The sequence below is a fragment of the Oreochromis niloticus genome, linkage group LG16, assembly GCF_001858045.2.
Source record: "Oreochromis niloticus isolate F11D_XX linkage group LG16, O_niloticus_UMD_NMBU, whole genome shotgun sequence".
Classification (NCBI taxonomy): domain Eukaryota; kingdom Metazoa; phylum Chordata; class Actinopteri; order Cichliformes; family Cichlidae; genus Oreochromis; species Oreochromis niloticus.
In genome coordinates this window covers 289,800-304,368 of record NC_031987.2, presented here as the reverse complement: position 1 = coordinate 304,368, position 14,569 = coordinate 289,800, and the positions used below count along the sequence as shown (strand labels likewise).

Here is a 14,569-nt window from a genome sequence, read left to right as displayed (position 1 = left end):
CAGCGTGCTGCGAGGTGTGTGCGCTGCGGTCAGGTGTGTGTGTGTGTGTGTGTGTGTGTGTGTGTGTGTGTGTGTGTGAGAGAGAGAGAGAGAGAGAGAGAGAGAGGAGCGATGATGTGAGCGAGCAGCAATGTGACGGTAACACGAGGAAGCTAAAAACGGCGCTCGTCTTCATCGCTGAGGCGTTAATGAATCAGACCCCGGTGCTACAAGAAGAATAACACAGCTTTATTAAAATTGATTTTGGCTACATTTATTCGAGCATGGAAATGAAAAATGAAAAATCATAAAACATTTCAGGAATTCCTTCATCGTCTTCACCAGTCCTTCATCACCTCTTCAGTGGGATGAATAAAGTGGATTTTTTTAAAATACAGTGTTTTCACCAGAAGCTTCGTATCAAAAGTTCCCCAAACTTAGAATTTCCAGTAGTTTGGAAAAAAACAAAGAAAGCAACAAGAAAAGCTCCAGATTTTTGCTCAGATCATTTTTACTAAAATAGATGTTTGTGAGGAACACTGGAACACAGGAATACTGTACACTACAGTATGAAATAAATAAAATTAGGAAATATAAAATGAGTCACATAAATAAAATGGTAAACTCTCAAATTAAAAACAAAAGTAATACTGACAGAAATACTGAGGTGAACAGAAACACAGAAAATTGCACAAACGTGTAAACTAAGAAACTGACGCTTAGCTACGCTAACACTGACGCATCGGACAGGTGAGCTCGTCACTGTAATACTGAAGCAGAGGACAGGTGGCGCTGTACAGGGATGGCACAGGTGAAAGGTTTGCATATAATAAGGCTTTCTCTGGAGAAAAATTCAACACACTCTGAAGGCTCTGTCCTCTCATTTTCATTTCTTCTGCGCTTTAAGACTCCACGTTTTATTTTGAAAATCACACAGGTTTAAATGTTCCTCCACGTAAAAAAACAAAACAACAAATCAGGAGGCCCAAAGTCATGTGGTTAGTTGGCTAAATAATAAAGTCGGATAAAAATTTAAAACATCACAGTAAAAGGAGATAAAATACGACAATAACACTGACAGGAAGTGGCCGAGTGTTCGAGGCTGTATTCCCTCGTTTTTTATTTTATTTTATTTTGTAGTGATTCAGGGAGTGGAGTGCAATTTCCTGAAGTGAGGTTCGAACACAACGACACACCTAAAGTTAAGAACATCATAGCACCACACAGCTTTTAGGCCTTTATAATACTGTACATTAAAAACAGCTTCATTTCATTATAGTGATACTCATTACGACTTCTTCTTTTGTTTTCTTTTTTTGCATAATGTGGATTTTTAAACGGTCCCACCCGGCTTCGGGTCGCGTCTCCGCTCAGGGACTGACGGAGGTTACCTGGGGCGTAGAGACGTTTTAAAAGTTAAACATTAACACTGATAATAACAATAATAGATCCCAGTGTTATTCAGACTTCCTGTGGACCCGCCTCTCCGTTTGGGCTCATCAAACCAAACTTCACACAAAACACTCATGACCTTTGACTCATCAGGTTCAGGCTGTGATTCCACAGATTTACCCTCAAACGCTTAAAATCATACAAAATAATGTTGCTAGCATCATTATTTCATTCACATAAAACCTCCCACAGGTCTGAATATGTGTTTAGGTATCACGGTGATGAAAACAAGCCATCCTAGCAAAATCGAGCAGGGATCATTAACGACCGCACGTCTATGACGCTACGCCTCAAAGACCACACCTCTTGTTCAGAGAACTACAACCTGAACCTGCTCTTCATTCCACAGACTCCCTAATTAGACCAAGTCCATCGCTAACCCCAACACGTCATTCAGAGTTGCTAAGGTTGCCGGTAGTGTCTTTAGTAAATGGTGTTCTGCTACAACAAAACTGGTTTCTCAGTAGGTCTCAAGGTAAACACGTCTTCTCTTGGATTCACAAACACATTAATAATAAAAAATACTTCTGTACTGTATAGACTTGCTTGTCCGATTTAAGGAGAAGCTTCTTTGGGCTCTATTTTCAGTGTTTTTACTTAAAGACTGACCTTTAATTAAAAACACTGAAGGTGAAGAAAGGTTGAAGACTAGTGCTGTGGATAAGAGTCTTGGGGTTTTGCCCCCAAGATCTAGAAATCTATAAATCAAATCTAACATCAGCTCAGCAGAAACCTTAAACTTCAGGGTTGGAGAGCTTCAGACTGAACTGCCTAGGTTCAAAGTTCAGCCTTTCTCACCGTGAAACTATCCCAGCACTTTAGCTAATGGCAGAACTCAGCTTAATTTTAAAATGTAAAAGAAACAGGACTCCATTAAAAAAGCTGTCAACAAACACTTTGAAGGAGAAAATAATCAGACTGAACCTGATAAATCAGAGGCCACGAGTTTTGTTAAAAATACTGAGTTAACTCCACATTACAGCCTTTTTAAAATCATTTATGTTTTCAGTCGGCTGAACGAAGGAACAAAGCTGAATCAGACCGTAAACACATTTGTGACCCATCAGTCTCAGCAGGAAGTCTAAAGTAAACACTAATTTGGTGTGAGAAGATGACCGCCGTCCCCTCTGGCCCTCGTCTTCCTTTCAGCCCGTCATAAAGCAGCAGCTGCATCGAGCCAGCGTCCCAAAGCTTTTGTTGCTCCTCATCAGTCCTCCTGGTCTGACCTGCCGTCTGTTTTCCCTTCTCGTGAACTCTCGTCCATCGGCAATGGCGAGCCTTTACCCTCATCGTCCCCCATCAAGTCCATCTGGCTCCTGCTGTCGCCCTCCTGCTCCTCCTGTCCTTTTCTGAAACTTCCCTCCTGCCTCTCTGTCACCTCCTCATACATCTTGCCGTCCATTTCCCTCTCCTCCCGTCCTCCTCCTCCCTCACCGCTGACCCTCAGCATCGCACCACCGCCATCCTCCCGCTGGTCCTCTGGGTCCGAGTATCCAAGGGGCCCCAGCCCCTGGAGGTAGCCCCTCATCAGCAGCTCCGTGGGCTCCAGCCCTGCAACTGCAACGCCTCCTCCGCCTCCTTTGTCCCTGGCCTCCCTCTCGGCCGCCTCGCGCTCCTCGGCCTCCCTCTTGCAGTATGAATAGCGGTGGTTCATGTGCTGCGAGTACGAGCCCGAATGCGAAAAGCGCTTGCCACACTTGTCGCACTGGTAGGGCTTTTCTCCAGAGTGCAGGCGTGAGTGCTCGATCAGGTGGTGCTTGTGTTTGAAGGCCTTCTTACAGATCTGACACTGATGGGGACGTTTACCTGCAGAAACACAATGGAGGGCGGGACACAGTCAGGACGGACACAGCTGGACACGGAGACACACAGCAAAGCTTCAGTGTGAACCAGTACATGACAGACAGCTGCAAACCCAACGAAGGAGCAAGAAACTCTGTGAACAGCTACAGACACTGAGGACATACAAACACTACAAAGAACCAGAAAACATTTGTGTTTCCAAGGTTTTCCATCTACATGAAGACCTGGAAACTGTCTGGACTCTGTGGATGGTGTTTATTAATTAATCAGGTAGGAAGATTTTAGACTTTATTTTGAAGCAAACATTCAGGTGTTCGACTCTGTGAAGTCTGGCCTAAACTCAGGCACAGCTCCACCTTTTTTGGACCAGATGTGAAGTATCTTTGGGCTACATCTGGCCCGCAGCACAACAGCTGTAACTGGGCATGAAGTGCAGTAACTAATCCAGACTAGGCTGAATGAAATGTGAGCGTGATAAAGATGAAATGAAAAAAATGAAAAATGGAAGTGATGTTGTCCATTTATCGACCTGTCTGCTGATTATTTCCACGGTTTATCACTTCAGCTCTGATCTACATGGAAAACTCTCACTTCTCTTTTCTTGGAAAGAATTAGCTTAAAGAGACGCAAATCTACAGCTGGACCAGAAAACAATCTCTTAACTCAAAGACACAGCTGAAACAATCACCAATCAGAAGACTGACCTACAGATCTTTGAAATCTGTGCGGTGATTGGCTGACATTTCTGTGGCGAATGCCTGATTGGCTGACGGTAAAAAACAAAAACAAAAAAACAACAAAAACACGACGGGTTTGAACCAAAACCTTCAACTCATCCTTTTAACATTTCAGTGTCTGTCTGTTGCCATAACAACATTGAGGCATGCTTGAGACGCCTCGAGGTAACGCGAACCTTCGTCGGCTTGTGGTGAGCTGCGATGACATCACAGCTCCGGATTTAAATTTAAGGAGGGGCAGGAACCCTAACAGCTGTAACAGTTCCCAGCACACACACACACACACACACACACACACACACACACACACACACACAGCTGGTTTACTACGACTGTACAGGCAGAAATTTCTTATGTCTGACTGAACAGGATGCTTCAGCTGCTGCCAACTGGCAGGCTGAATACTGTCCAATCACACGTCCCACACACACATGCACCAAAAACATGGCTTTACCCCGACACACACACGCACGCACGCAGGCAGATGATAGCCACAAATAGACCCGGAGTGGCTGTAACATCCACCATAGCTGGCATTCTGACACACACACACATACACACACACACATACACACACACACACACACACACACACACACACACACACACACACACACACACACGCTGCGGCAGATATAACTGAGACAGTGGATTCCTGCTTCGAGTGTTGGAGGTGGGAGGGAAACATGAGGGTGATGCAACTGAGTGAAAGAGATGAAGGTAGAGCTGGTCTGAGTCTATGAGGACGGCACACAGGTAAGATCAACCAAACTCCAATATTAGCACAAACACGCAGGTTTGACTTCCTGTATCGATGGGAACAACAAAGACGTATTCTCATGTTCAGTTTTTGTTCTATCACATATCAGAGAAATGCAAACAACACATGATTATCATTCCATGAGCTCTGAATTCTCAAATCATAAACCCCACTTTACTGTAACACCAGGACAAGCAGCGAATCTGATGACAGGAAGCATGAGTCTGACATCTGTCAATGAAAAATTACTATTTAATATTGAATAATAAAATCACGAGAATGACGAGATAATAAAAAACAAGTAAAATCAAGATAAATGTGAGTGTTCGAGAACAGAAACTATCAAACAAGTCATTACGAAGGGTAAGATGGCGCTGGCACGGCTGGCAGCCTTAACCCAATTTCCTTCGGGATGAATAAAGTATGATCAATCAATCAATCAATTAACATGTATTACTACCATTAATAACGAGCAGCTAACAGGAGACTCCATGAAATAATGATAATAATAATGGATTGCATTTATATAGCGCTTTTCTAGGCACCCAAAGCGCTTTACAATACCACTATTCGTTCACTCTCACACACTGGTGGAGGCAGCTACAGCTGTAGCCACAGCTGCCCTGGGGCAGACTGACAGAAGCAAGGCTGCCATATCGCGCCATCGGCCCCTCTGGCCATCACCAGTAGGCGGGAGGGTAAAGTGTCTTGCCCAAGGACACAACGACCAGGACAGAGAGAGCAGGGGGATTGAACCGGCAACCTTCCGGTTACAGATGAGCTTCCCAATCCCCTGAGCCACGGTCGCCCCTGTAAATATGCTGCATGTTAATGGGTCATTAAGTGGAAGTGATGTGGGTAAATGTGTGAGGCAGGACATGAACCAAACCTCATTTAAAAAGCACTGATTTTATCTCCAGAGCAGTGAGAAAATGACAAACTGAGCTGACGCCGTGCAGCCAGAGTTGTCTGAGGGCGTGGCTCTGCTTAACGCCACAGATTACCTTTAGCCTTGACGCAGCTAAAGGCGTGAAGGTGAGATGATGCAGGTGAGACACCAAACTTTAGCGAAACACTGACTTTATTCAGACATGCTGTAGGGTCAATTACGATTTTGATTTGGATCAGAAGAGTCCTGCAGAGAAACCTCATGAAAGCATTAAACCCCACAGTGCTGCAGATTTACTGAAGCCTCCACATTCATCACATTTCAGCCTCTCGGCTCCTGTGGGGCGACTCGGTAAACTGGGATGCTTTAATAAGGACAGTGTTTGCTGCTTCACCTTTCCTGCTGTGGTTTTATCATAAGTTGTTTGTTTCCAGTTTAAAAATGGAAAAAAATGGACCATCTCTCGGCTGTAATTAATATTTCCTTTTGATCTTCACACAGTCATGCAAACATGCGCTCCTCCTCCTCTCTCAGTGTGAATGAGGCGCTGCTGATATTTGGGGCGCTGAATGTTTTTGTACTGCTCTCTGTATTAAAGGCTGCCTACCCCCCCGCTGAAAAGAAAGGAGCATGTTAAAGGCCACGGCCTGCAGAGAACAAAAGAGAGAAGCAGAGCTACCAGTGGGGAGCTACGTGAGGAAACAGAAGAGTGAGGACAGAGGAAATAAGGAGGCATTGGGTGGGTACAAAGAAGTGTCCAAGTGTTATATATACCTGTGTGCTCATATTTGTGTCTTAGGAGGGAACTGGTCTTCTGGAATGTTTTGTCGCACAAGTCACACGCGTACATACCACTTTCAGTCTTCTTAATCTTCTTCCTGGAGAGCAGCGAATCGCTGTCTGTCAGGTCGTCCAGGCCTGACAGATAGTCCGCCGTGCCGTCCAGCAGCTCCCCCTGAGACAGAGACAGAGACAGAGCTTCAGTACCCCGATAATCCCACACCTGTCGGCCTCACGCCACGAGACTCCCCCCCACCGCCTCGGTGATCCCAAGTCTGGACAGGGCTTAAAGGCCCAACCCGGTAAGTCCCCCTCACCCAGGAGACTCGGAGAAAGAGGGGTGTGTTTACAGATAACAGCTGACAGCAGGTGAGCTGAGGTCAGAGGTTTACCACGAGGCCGGAACAAAACGTTGACCATCACTTTTAGTTTCAATTTCAGGAACTTCCCAAAAAGTCCACGCAGCTGCTTTCATACAAATCATCTAAGAGTCAGCAGTGACCGGCGCTTCTGCGCCAAACAGTCAACAAGGGGCGACATTTTTAAAAATACTCAGACATGAAACCTGGAAAACTCTGACTACGTTCAGTCAGAGCAAACACCTCCCGCCCCATAATGAGACCAGTTAAATGTAGACCCCACAGTGGAAACGCTGAAGCTCAGCTCATAGGTTTTGTGGCAGGGAGACCCTTTAACCCTCTCTACGCTCAGCACTGACTGGGTCAACAATATTTTTAACACATCACTATACAGACAGCTGTAATGAGCTGTAAGCCAACAAACAATCCCTTTATCTAACTTCTGTGCTGTGGAGCTAACGGAGCTGACGGCGGGTTTGGACTGCCAGCCGCCATGTTGTGTGATGGAGATGGCGAAAGCCCTGAAAACTAGCAGCCACCTGTTGTCTTTGCTGTTATCTGTCCAACCATGAGCCATGCACGGCCAGTTCGCAGGTTTTCAGTCCAACACACTCCACTCTGAGCAGGTCAGGGTTACTAAAACCTGGGAATGCTGACCCTCCATGGCTCCTGGCTGGCTCTGTTTAGAAGAAAGAAAAAAGAAAAACACATTGCCCTTACTTTACATGATTTTTACCTGGAAGCCTGGTTTCCGCTGGTACTTTCTCCTCTGCTGCATTTCAGCGAATGTGGTTGCCCCGGTGGCGTAGGTGTAGGCCATGTGAGGCAGGAAGCTCATGGGGTCCAGACCCGGGTAGGGCCTGAGGCCTGGGATGGTCGCTTGGGCAGGAGTCATGAAGGTGGGTGGGGGAAATGCTCCGTGAGGTGGAAGGGAGGTGTAGACAGGCCCGCCAGCAAAGGGATTAATCCCAAAGATGGGACTGGTGCTTTTCTCCAGCTGGTGAATAGCATTCCCTCCACCATCAGATCCCAGGATCTCCTTCTTAATGTTGACCAAGTCAAAGGGTCCAGACCCCTGCTCTCGCCCCAAAGCTTCCCCGTTGTGCTCTCTGATTAAACCATTGGGTCTGAGTCGCTTCTCTCCAGCGGAGGCGAGCTTCTGCGTCATGTGTTTGGGTAGCGACAGATCCAGCGGTGTGTCCCCGCGGGATTCCTCCGAGTTCAGGCTGTTCGGAGTGTAAGAGCTACTCTGAGAGTGTTTGGAGGAAGTAGAGGAAAGGTTAAGGGGTGATGGAGTGTTGCTTCTCAAGTGGTCCAATGATTCTAGTGGTTTGTGCCCTGCTGTCTGCCGGTTGGTTGTAAACTGGTGGGAGGACTCGCAAAAGCCATTAGTGAAGCCTCTGTGTAAATCTGTAGCTGGAAGTGACATTGAAGAGCGGTTCAAGCTGGGGTTGACTTCTGCTCCACTGCAGTCAGGAGGTGGTGACCTTTTACCGTGGTGGTTTTGGCTCTTCCACTGGGCAAACCACTCCTTGACAAACTCTTGAGGGAGGCCAACAGCAACTGAGATTTTGAGCAATTCCTCTGAGTTGGGCTCAGTGTTCATGGCGAAATAAGCTTTAAGCAACGACACGTGATCCTTGAAGGGGCTGACGGGGCTGGTGGCTCGGTCGTTGCTGGAGACCTCGGAGGACATCCCTCTCTGGTGGCCAGCGGGACAGCCGTCTGCCGGTTGCAGGACAGCTTTTATTTCCTCGTTCATTTTGCACAGGTAGCGCTCGTGTTGGTGCAGGGGGATTGGCCCGGGGAAGGTCTCCTTGCAGTACTGGCAGGAGAATGGCAGGAACTGGTTCTGGCTTTCATGTTTTTTTTCCTCACTGCTGAGATCCACGGAGTGGCTTGGTTTCTCCTTCTTAACATCCTCTTGCCTCTTAGACTCGTCGATCAGACTCTTGGCCTCATTGACCTTCTCCAGTGTGTAATCGATGATGCTCTTGGTGGGACTGCCGTGGCCCGTCACCAGGAAGCCAGCCTGAGCCACCTTGGGCTCCTCCATCTGGGCACCTAACTCCTTCATGTAGGACCTGAGCTTGTCTTCGGGGCTTCCATCCATTTTTTGTCTATACACCGTGTTGTCCACAATCTGGAGCACCTTCTGCACCTCGCTCAGGTTGTTGCCAAGGGATCTCACGTAGCCCAGCATTTGGAGGTCCAGCCCAATGCCTCCCAGATGTTGAAGGGGACTCTGGGAGGAGTTGTGAAAACCCAAGGGGCTCCCCCCCGGCCGTTCAGGTAGACCCCGGGTCCCCCAAACGCATGCTGTGAGGCCATCAATAACCGGTAGTCGTTGAAATCCATCGGCTCAGGTTTGATATCCAGCTGACCCGGTTGGTCTTGCTGCCCCAGCGGGCGCCCATTGTCAAGTTTGTGGCGAAGCTGGGCCAGGGCAGGGCTTCCAGGTGATGAGGTTGTAGAGCTGGGGGAGGAGCCGAGTTTGCCACCATTTCCGTTGCGTACTCTTCCATTCAGGGCAATCAGGCCAATGCACTTTTTGCTGCTGATGTGGGAACTGTAGGAGCCGGAGTGGGAGAAGCGCTTCTTACAGTTGGAGCATTCATATGGCTTCTCACCTGAAACACAGCCCAAGATCTGGATTACTTCTCAGCCCACAAACATGTTCCTTAGTTTAACGTGAGTTATTTACTTAAAAAAAACATCATCATTCGTCCACGGTCAGTCACCGGTGTGAGCTTTACACCTTTGGTCCAAAATTGGAGCTGGTGCTTTTCCTCCTTCAACACCAGCAAAGTGTATGTTATCCATTCACCATCTCAGCTGCTGACGTCCAGGATTAACTATGAACTGAACCTCTGACACATCTTTTAGCTAAGGTCCACTGTTATTCAGAGCTGATAATATCGGTTCATTTGCTGATTGAAACAATTCAACAACAATAACCAGCAACTGTTTGAATAGTTGTTTGTTTGCTGACTAACAAAAATTGAAATGAACAAAACAGATCAGCAGCGAGATTTTGGAGGCGGTCCAGATGTTCTATTTTAGAAAGGTTTTCTTTATAACAATTTTTTTTTTTTTTATCAGGTGCTTTATGAGTATACTTCACATTATATATGATACAGTAACTGATGCTTTGGGTTTTGGTTTTAATAATCAAATCAATGGAAAAATCAGTGGATGAATCTTCAATAAAAATAGAAACCATCATGATGAAAATGTTCCTTTTTTGGAGCTGAACTGCTTTGTGATCAGATATGAAGATGGGAAGTGAAACTGTTGACTGTCAGATGTATTAATACTGTGGCTAAAGCAGAAGCCAGACAGTCAGAAGTGGAAACACAATCAGCGTTTTATCAGAGTCGATGTAAAAACGAGGAGGACCGGATCAGACCCGTGTCTGCGGAAAGTTTCAGCTCTGATGCGGCCCTCAGAGCTCCACTCACCGCTGTGAATACGAAGATGCTCCTTCAGGTGGTGCTTGTACTTGAAGGCTTTTCCACACTCGCTGCATTTGAACTTGCGGTTTCCAGCTCCTTCAGTAAGCAGTGGTGGCTGCAGAGAGAAAAACAGATTTGAAGTGAAGGAGGAGGAGTGGGAGTCGCTGCCGAGAGGGAGCACGAGCTAACGGGGAATTTAATAGTATTTAGTGAAGCAGATCTGATAGTGACAGGCATTCTGAGAAACGGCGTGGGTGGCGCTGTGCAGAGGTAACACTTTCTGGTGGAGGTGCATTCCCAACATTTGAAATGCAAATACAGAGATAAACAAACACAAACAGTCGGGGAGCGTCCTCCCCCCTCTGCTGAGTGGGAGCTCAAATCCTTTCGTCTCACATGCAGATGATCGGTGGAGGAAACACAAACCTGAAGACTTGTTTCTGTCATCTACAGCAGAGAAAACAGCTTCGAGTAAACGCTCTACTCTCTGCTCTGATCTGCACTCATTCACCACAAGTTCAACCCCAGAGGAGACTCGGGTCCACAGATGCAGGAAAGCAGATCCTCTGGGATCCAGCACGGAACCTCTCCCAGGATCTCGTTATTCCAACATGAACCAGCCTGTCCCAGTCGATCACACGCAAACACAAATGTTTTTGTTTAAACTGAAATTACCGCTGAAAGAAATTACACACTTTAAATCACCAACAAAACTTCTTAACCACCGTCGTTAATGATCACGTCTTTGTCTACAAATCTCACCTGTTTGGACTCAAATCAAACAAAACCTGCACGAGGTCCATCCTAACCAAACACTGCTGCTCCCAGCATCCACCCACCCATCCATCCGTCCGTTCACCATCCCATCCACCCATTCATCCATCCATCCATCCACCCATCCATCCATCCATCCATCCATCCATCCATCCATCCACCTTTCCATCCACCTGTCCATCCCTCCATCCACCCACGCAGGAACTGAGGACTGGTTAAACTGGATGAAAGTGGGCTGGGGCAGTTTGTGCTGACTGAGCACTGTCATGTGTTCCTTATCACGCTGTCATGCAGTGAAGATTAACTGTATGTATATGTTTAACTGTATTAGTGTGGCCACTGCTTGAAGCAGCCACATCACGGTAAGAAGCAAACAGCTGTGAGTGTTTGTGCTGCATACTCAGGAGCAGTCCCGGGTGTGCGAGCACAGCCTGAACAGCTGTGAGGCCGTGCCATACAGATGTTTTACCACAGCACTCAGCAGCACAGTAGAAAGCCTGTGAACAGTGATTACTGAGTGAGGCGCTGCTGTCGGGGGCAAACCGTGAAGACTGAACAGACAGATCTGCTTCCTCCTCACCAACGCACACATGCCTGTTCTCTCTTTAACAGTTTAACTCAGGAAGTACACAAATAAATGGCCACTTAGAGGATTATGAGTCTTCAGTCCAGCAGGGAGAAGACCATCTGGTGCTGGTTAAGGCTGGTGGAGGGGGGGGGGTCAGGTATGAAAGCAGTTTGTGCTTCTGTGAGGAGACCCGAGGTCTAAACTCAGGAAATCTCATTATGATCACAGCGTAATTGGAAAATTGAATGACTCAGTGCTTAGTTACCGACTCTAATGTGAGTTTTGGATCATGAGAGCCAGCAAACAGGCGTGTGGAGGAAACATTTAACACCAGCTTGTGATTAGATTACTTTGTGACACCCTGCCTGCCACCAAGCATCAGAGGAAGGCCGTGAATCTAATCGTTTCCAGCAACAGCAGCTGATGTGGAGTCTGATGGCCAGAGGAAGTCAACGCACTTGCACCTCCCACGCACGACACACTGCAGCTGCTGAGAGAAACACCCAGAACGGAGGTGGTCAATAATGGAGCGACTGGGCAGACTGGAAGAACTGGGAGGAACTTCATTCATGTGTTAGACAGCAGGAAGCCTCGTGGATCTCTCACTCTGCTAAACAAACAGAACGAGGCATCGTTCCTCAGGGCTCCGTCTGCGGTCCTCTGCTCTTTCTGATGCAGCTTAAATTTCCAGCCTTGGTGTATTTTTACCTGTTTTTACCCTGCAGGGACCACAGCCGCTGATTAATTACTAATCTGAGTCATCACATGTACTGATGGAGTTCCCCGAGCCTCCCTCCTCCGCTACTCAGCATCCACAGCTGATGCAGTGCAGTGTCAGGACCTGACGGCAGATTCTTCTCTGATCACTGCAGTTTCCTGTCTGTTAGCGAAGCCAGCGTGGAGTCAGTCCTAACATTTGAAGACTGTGTCTTTATCGATTTCACACTGGAACTCCTGTCACATACTTTTAAATAAAGTTTGAAGGTTTAAATGGATGCAATAGGTGTGCGTTACCTGGTCTCTGGCAGGCTTGTGCGTGGTCATGTGACGGTCCAGCTGAGCACGGTGGCCGAAATTCTCGGCGCACAGCGGGCAGGGGTAGCTCTCCTCGTTCTTCTCGTGACGGTACTTGATGTGTTCCTTCAGAGACGTCAGGCGCTTGTAGCCGCGGTCGCAGTACGGACACGTGAGCAGCTGGGCGAAGTCGTCCTGCGTGTCGGGTGCCAGGTCTAAAGGTCAGAGGTCAGGAAAGAGACAATGTGCTTAACCCTTTATTTAGACAGAAAAAAAATCACATGACCGAAGCTCCCCAACTGTTTTGAGCTTAGAGATGATTTTACAGCAAAATGATGAGTCTGGGATTGAAGGTCACAGAAACACACATCATAATAAAGGTCGCGGTCGGAATGGCACAGGTGAAATCTGAATCTTCTATAATCTTGTTAACTGGGTCAGTTTGTTGATTTCTCCCTACAAAGCTTCAGAGTCACATGTTTGAGCTGCCAGCTTTTTGACTAGTAAATCTCTTTAAAAATGAATAATCGATTTGTAATGCTCAGTTTGTCTTCCGTCTCTCGTTTTCACATTTAAAACATTTTGACTCTTGTCTCGGTCTCTCACCGTGCTCGCTCTCATCCTGCCCAGCGTCCTCAGGCGTGCCCAGGCGCGTCACCTCGTCTGGGGCTTCTGGATAAATGACGGCAGTGTCGCTGCGCTGCAGGTACTCAGCGATGCTCGCAGAGTGACTGTCGCCGTCCTCCAGTTTACGCTTCAGGAAGTACTCGTCCAGCTCAGGGATGCCCTCCAGTCGCTTCCCTGGATGCAGGGACAAAGCTCGTTCGGTCAGAGGACCAATCATCACACTGCAACCTCAGAGGACCCAGCATTGAGCCCTGAGGGACTCCTAAACTAACACTGCTGGGTCCTCTGACTGCCCTTTGACCATTATGACCCAGGATGTCGTTTACTTCCTTTAAAGTTACGACAACAATTACTCAAATAAATAAAGTTCAAGAAAAACAAAAAAAGATTATCCCAAAGAGTCGTACAGTAAAGTAAAACATTTATGAAAAACAAATGAGTAAAGTATGGAGACAGAGCTAAAAATAAAGTAAGACAAATGTAAATAAAACCTCTTCTGACAGCGATGACACTGATGGGTGATGATTGATCATGTGCGATCTCACCTGCACCGTTTTCCACAGCGTGAGGAGACGCCTCCGGGCCCACAGCTTCGTACTCGTCCGTCCCCCCATCTGTCCAAACACAACACAGGAGCACATCATTTACCCTGCTCCTCCTTTGATGGAGGTCCGGGCTGCTCCCTTTCTCCTGGATCCTCCTGAGTCGTGGTATCATTTAGCTATTAGCCCCCCCCCGACAGTACAAACAGAAACTACAAACAACTATAAAAATATTCATGACGAAAACAGTGACAAGACGAGAAGCAGAAACTGAACGTGACACCAGATTTAAAATCAAACAGAAAAACTACAAAACACTTAAACATGGCCCAAAACGCCTCACGCTGACCTCTGACCTCACCAACTCACAGGTGACCATGTGACTCACCGAGGCATCTCCAGGCGTGGCTGTCCTGGAACCCATCTCCGCTCTCGGCACTCTCCTGGTCACGGTGGGACAACAGGGCGTGGCCGACCCGGGGCGACACCTCCAGAGCAGGCACGCCAGCCGGACTGCCCGCCTCCTCGTCCGCTCCTGCTCCACCTCCTCCGAAACTGTCCTCATCATCGGTGTCTGAGGTCGTTTCCACAACGTTCTCATAGTTCAGCACTGAAACACAAAAGAAGAGGGCGTGACCTCTGACCTTAGTGTGTTTGTAAACATGGCGTATGTTCTTTAATAAGTGTTAAACAGGAAGTGAGGATCAGGTGTCCGTGATTGGTCTGCAGTTGCTCAGCGCTCTGATGTGAGCGGCTGCACTGCGCTGACATCATGGGAATGGGTTAATCTGGCTCTGATGGCGTTTCCTGCGGCAGGCGGCGGGTTCCCA

General features: G+C 47.5%; 1 protein-coding gene across 1 annotated transcript in view; it reads right to left on the bottom strand.

Annotated features, from left to right (window-relative positions):
• Positions 1 to 207: 207 nt before the first annotated feature.
• Positions 208 to 14,569, bottom strand: part of zeb2a (zinc finger E-box binding homeobox 2a) — a 36,728-nt gene continuing 22,366 nt past the window's right edge. The window contains 9 exon segments of the mRNA XM_025904082.1: positions 208 to 3,237; positions 6,395 to 6,575; positions 7,496 to 9,042; positions 9,045 to 9,389; positions 10,221 to 10,329; positions 12,571 to 12,785; positions 13,177 to 13,371; positions 13,743 to 13,811; positions 14,128 to 14,349. Coding sequence (XP_025759867.1) covers positions 2,639 to 3,237; positions 6,395 to 6,575; positions 7,496 to 9,042; positions 9,045 to 9,389; positions 10,221 to 10,329; positions 12,571 to 12,785; positions 13,177 to 13,371; positions 13,743 to 13,811; positions 14,128 to 14,349 — 3,482 coding nt within the window. The 3' untranslated portion in view covers positions 208 to 2,638.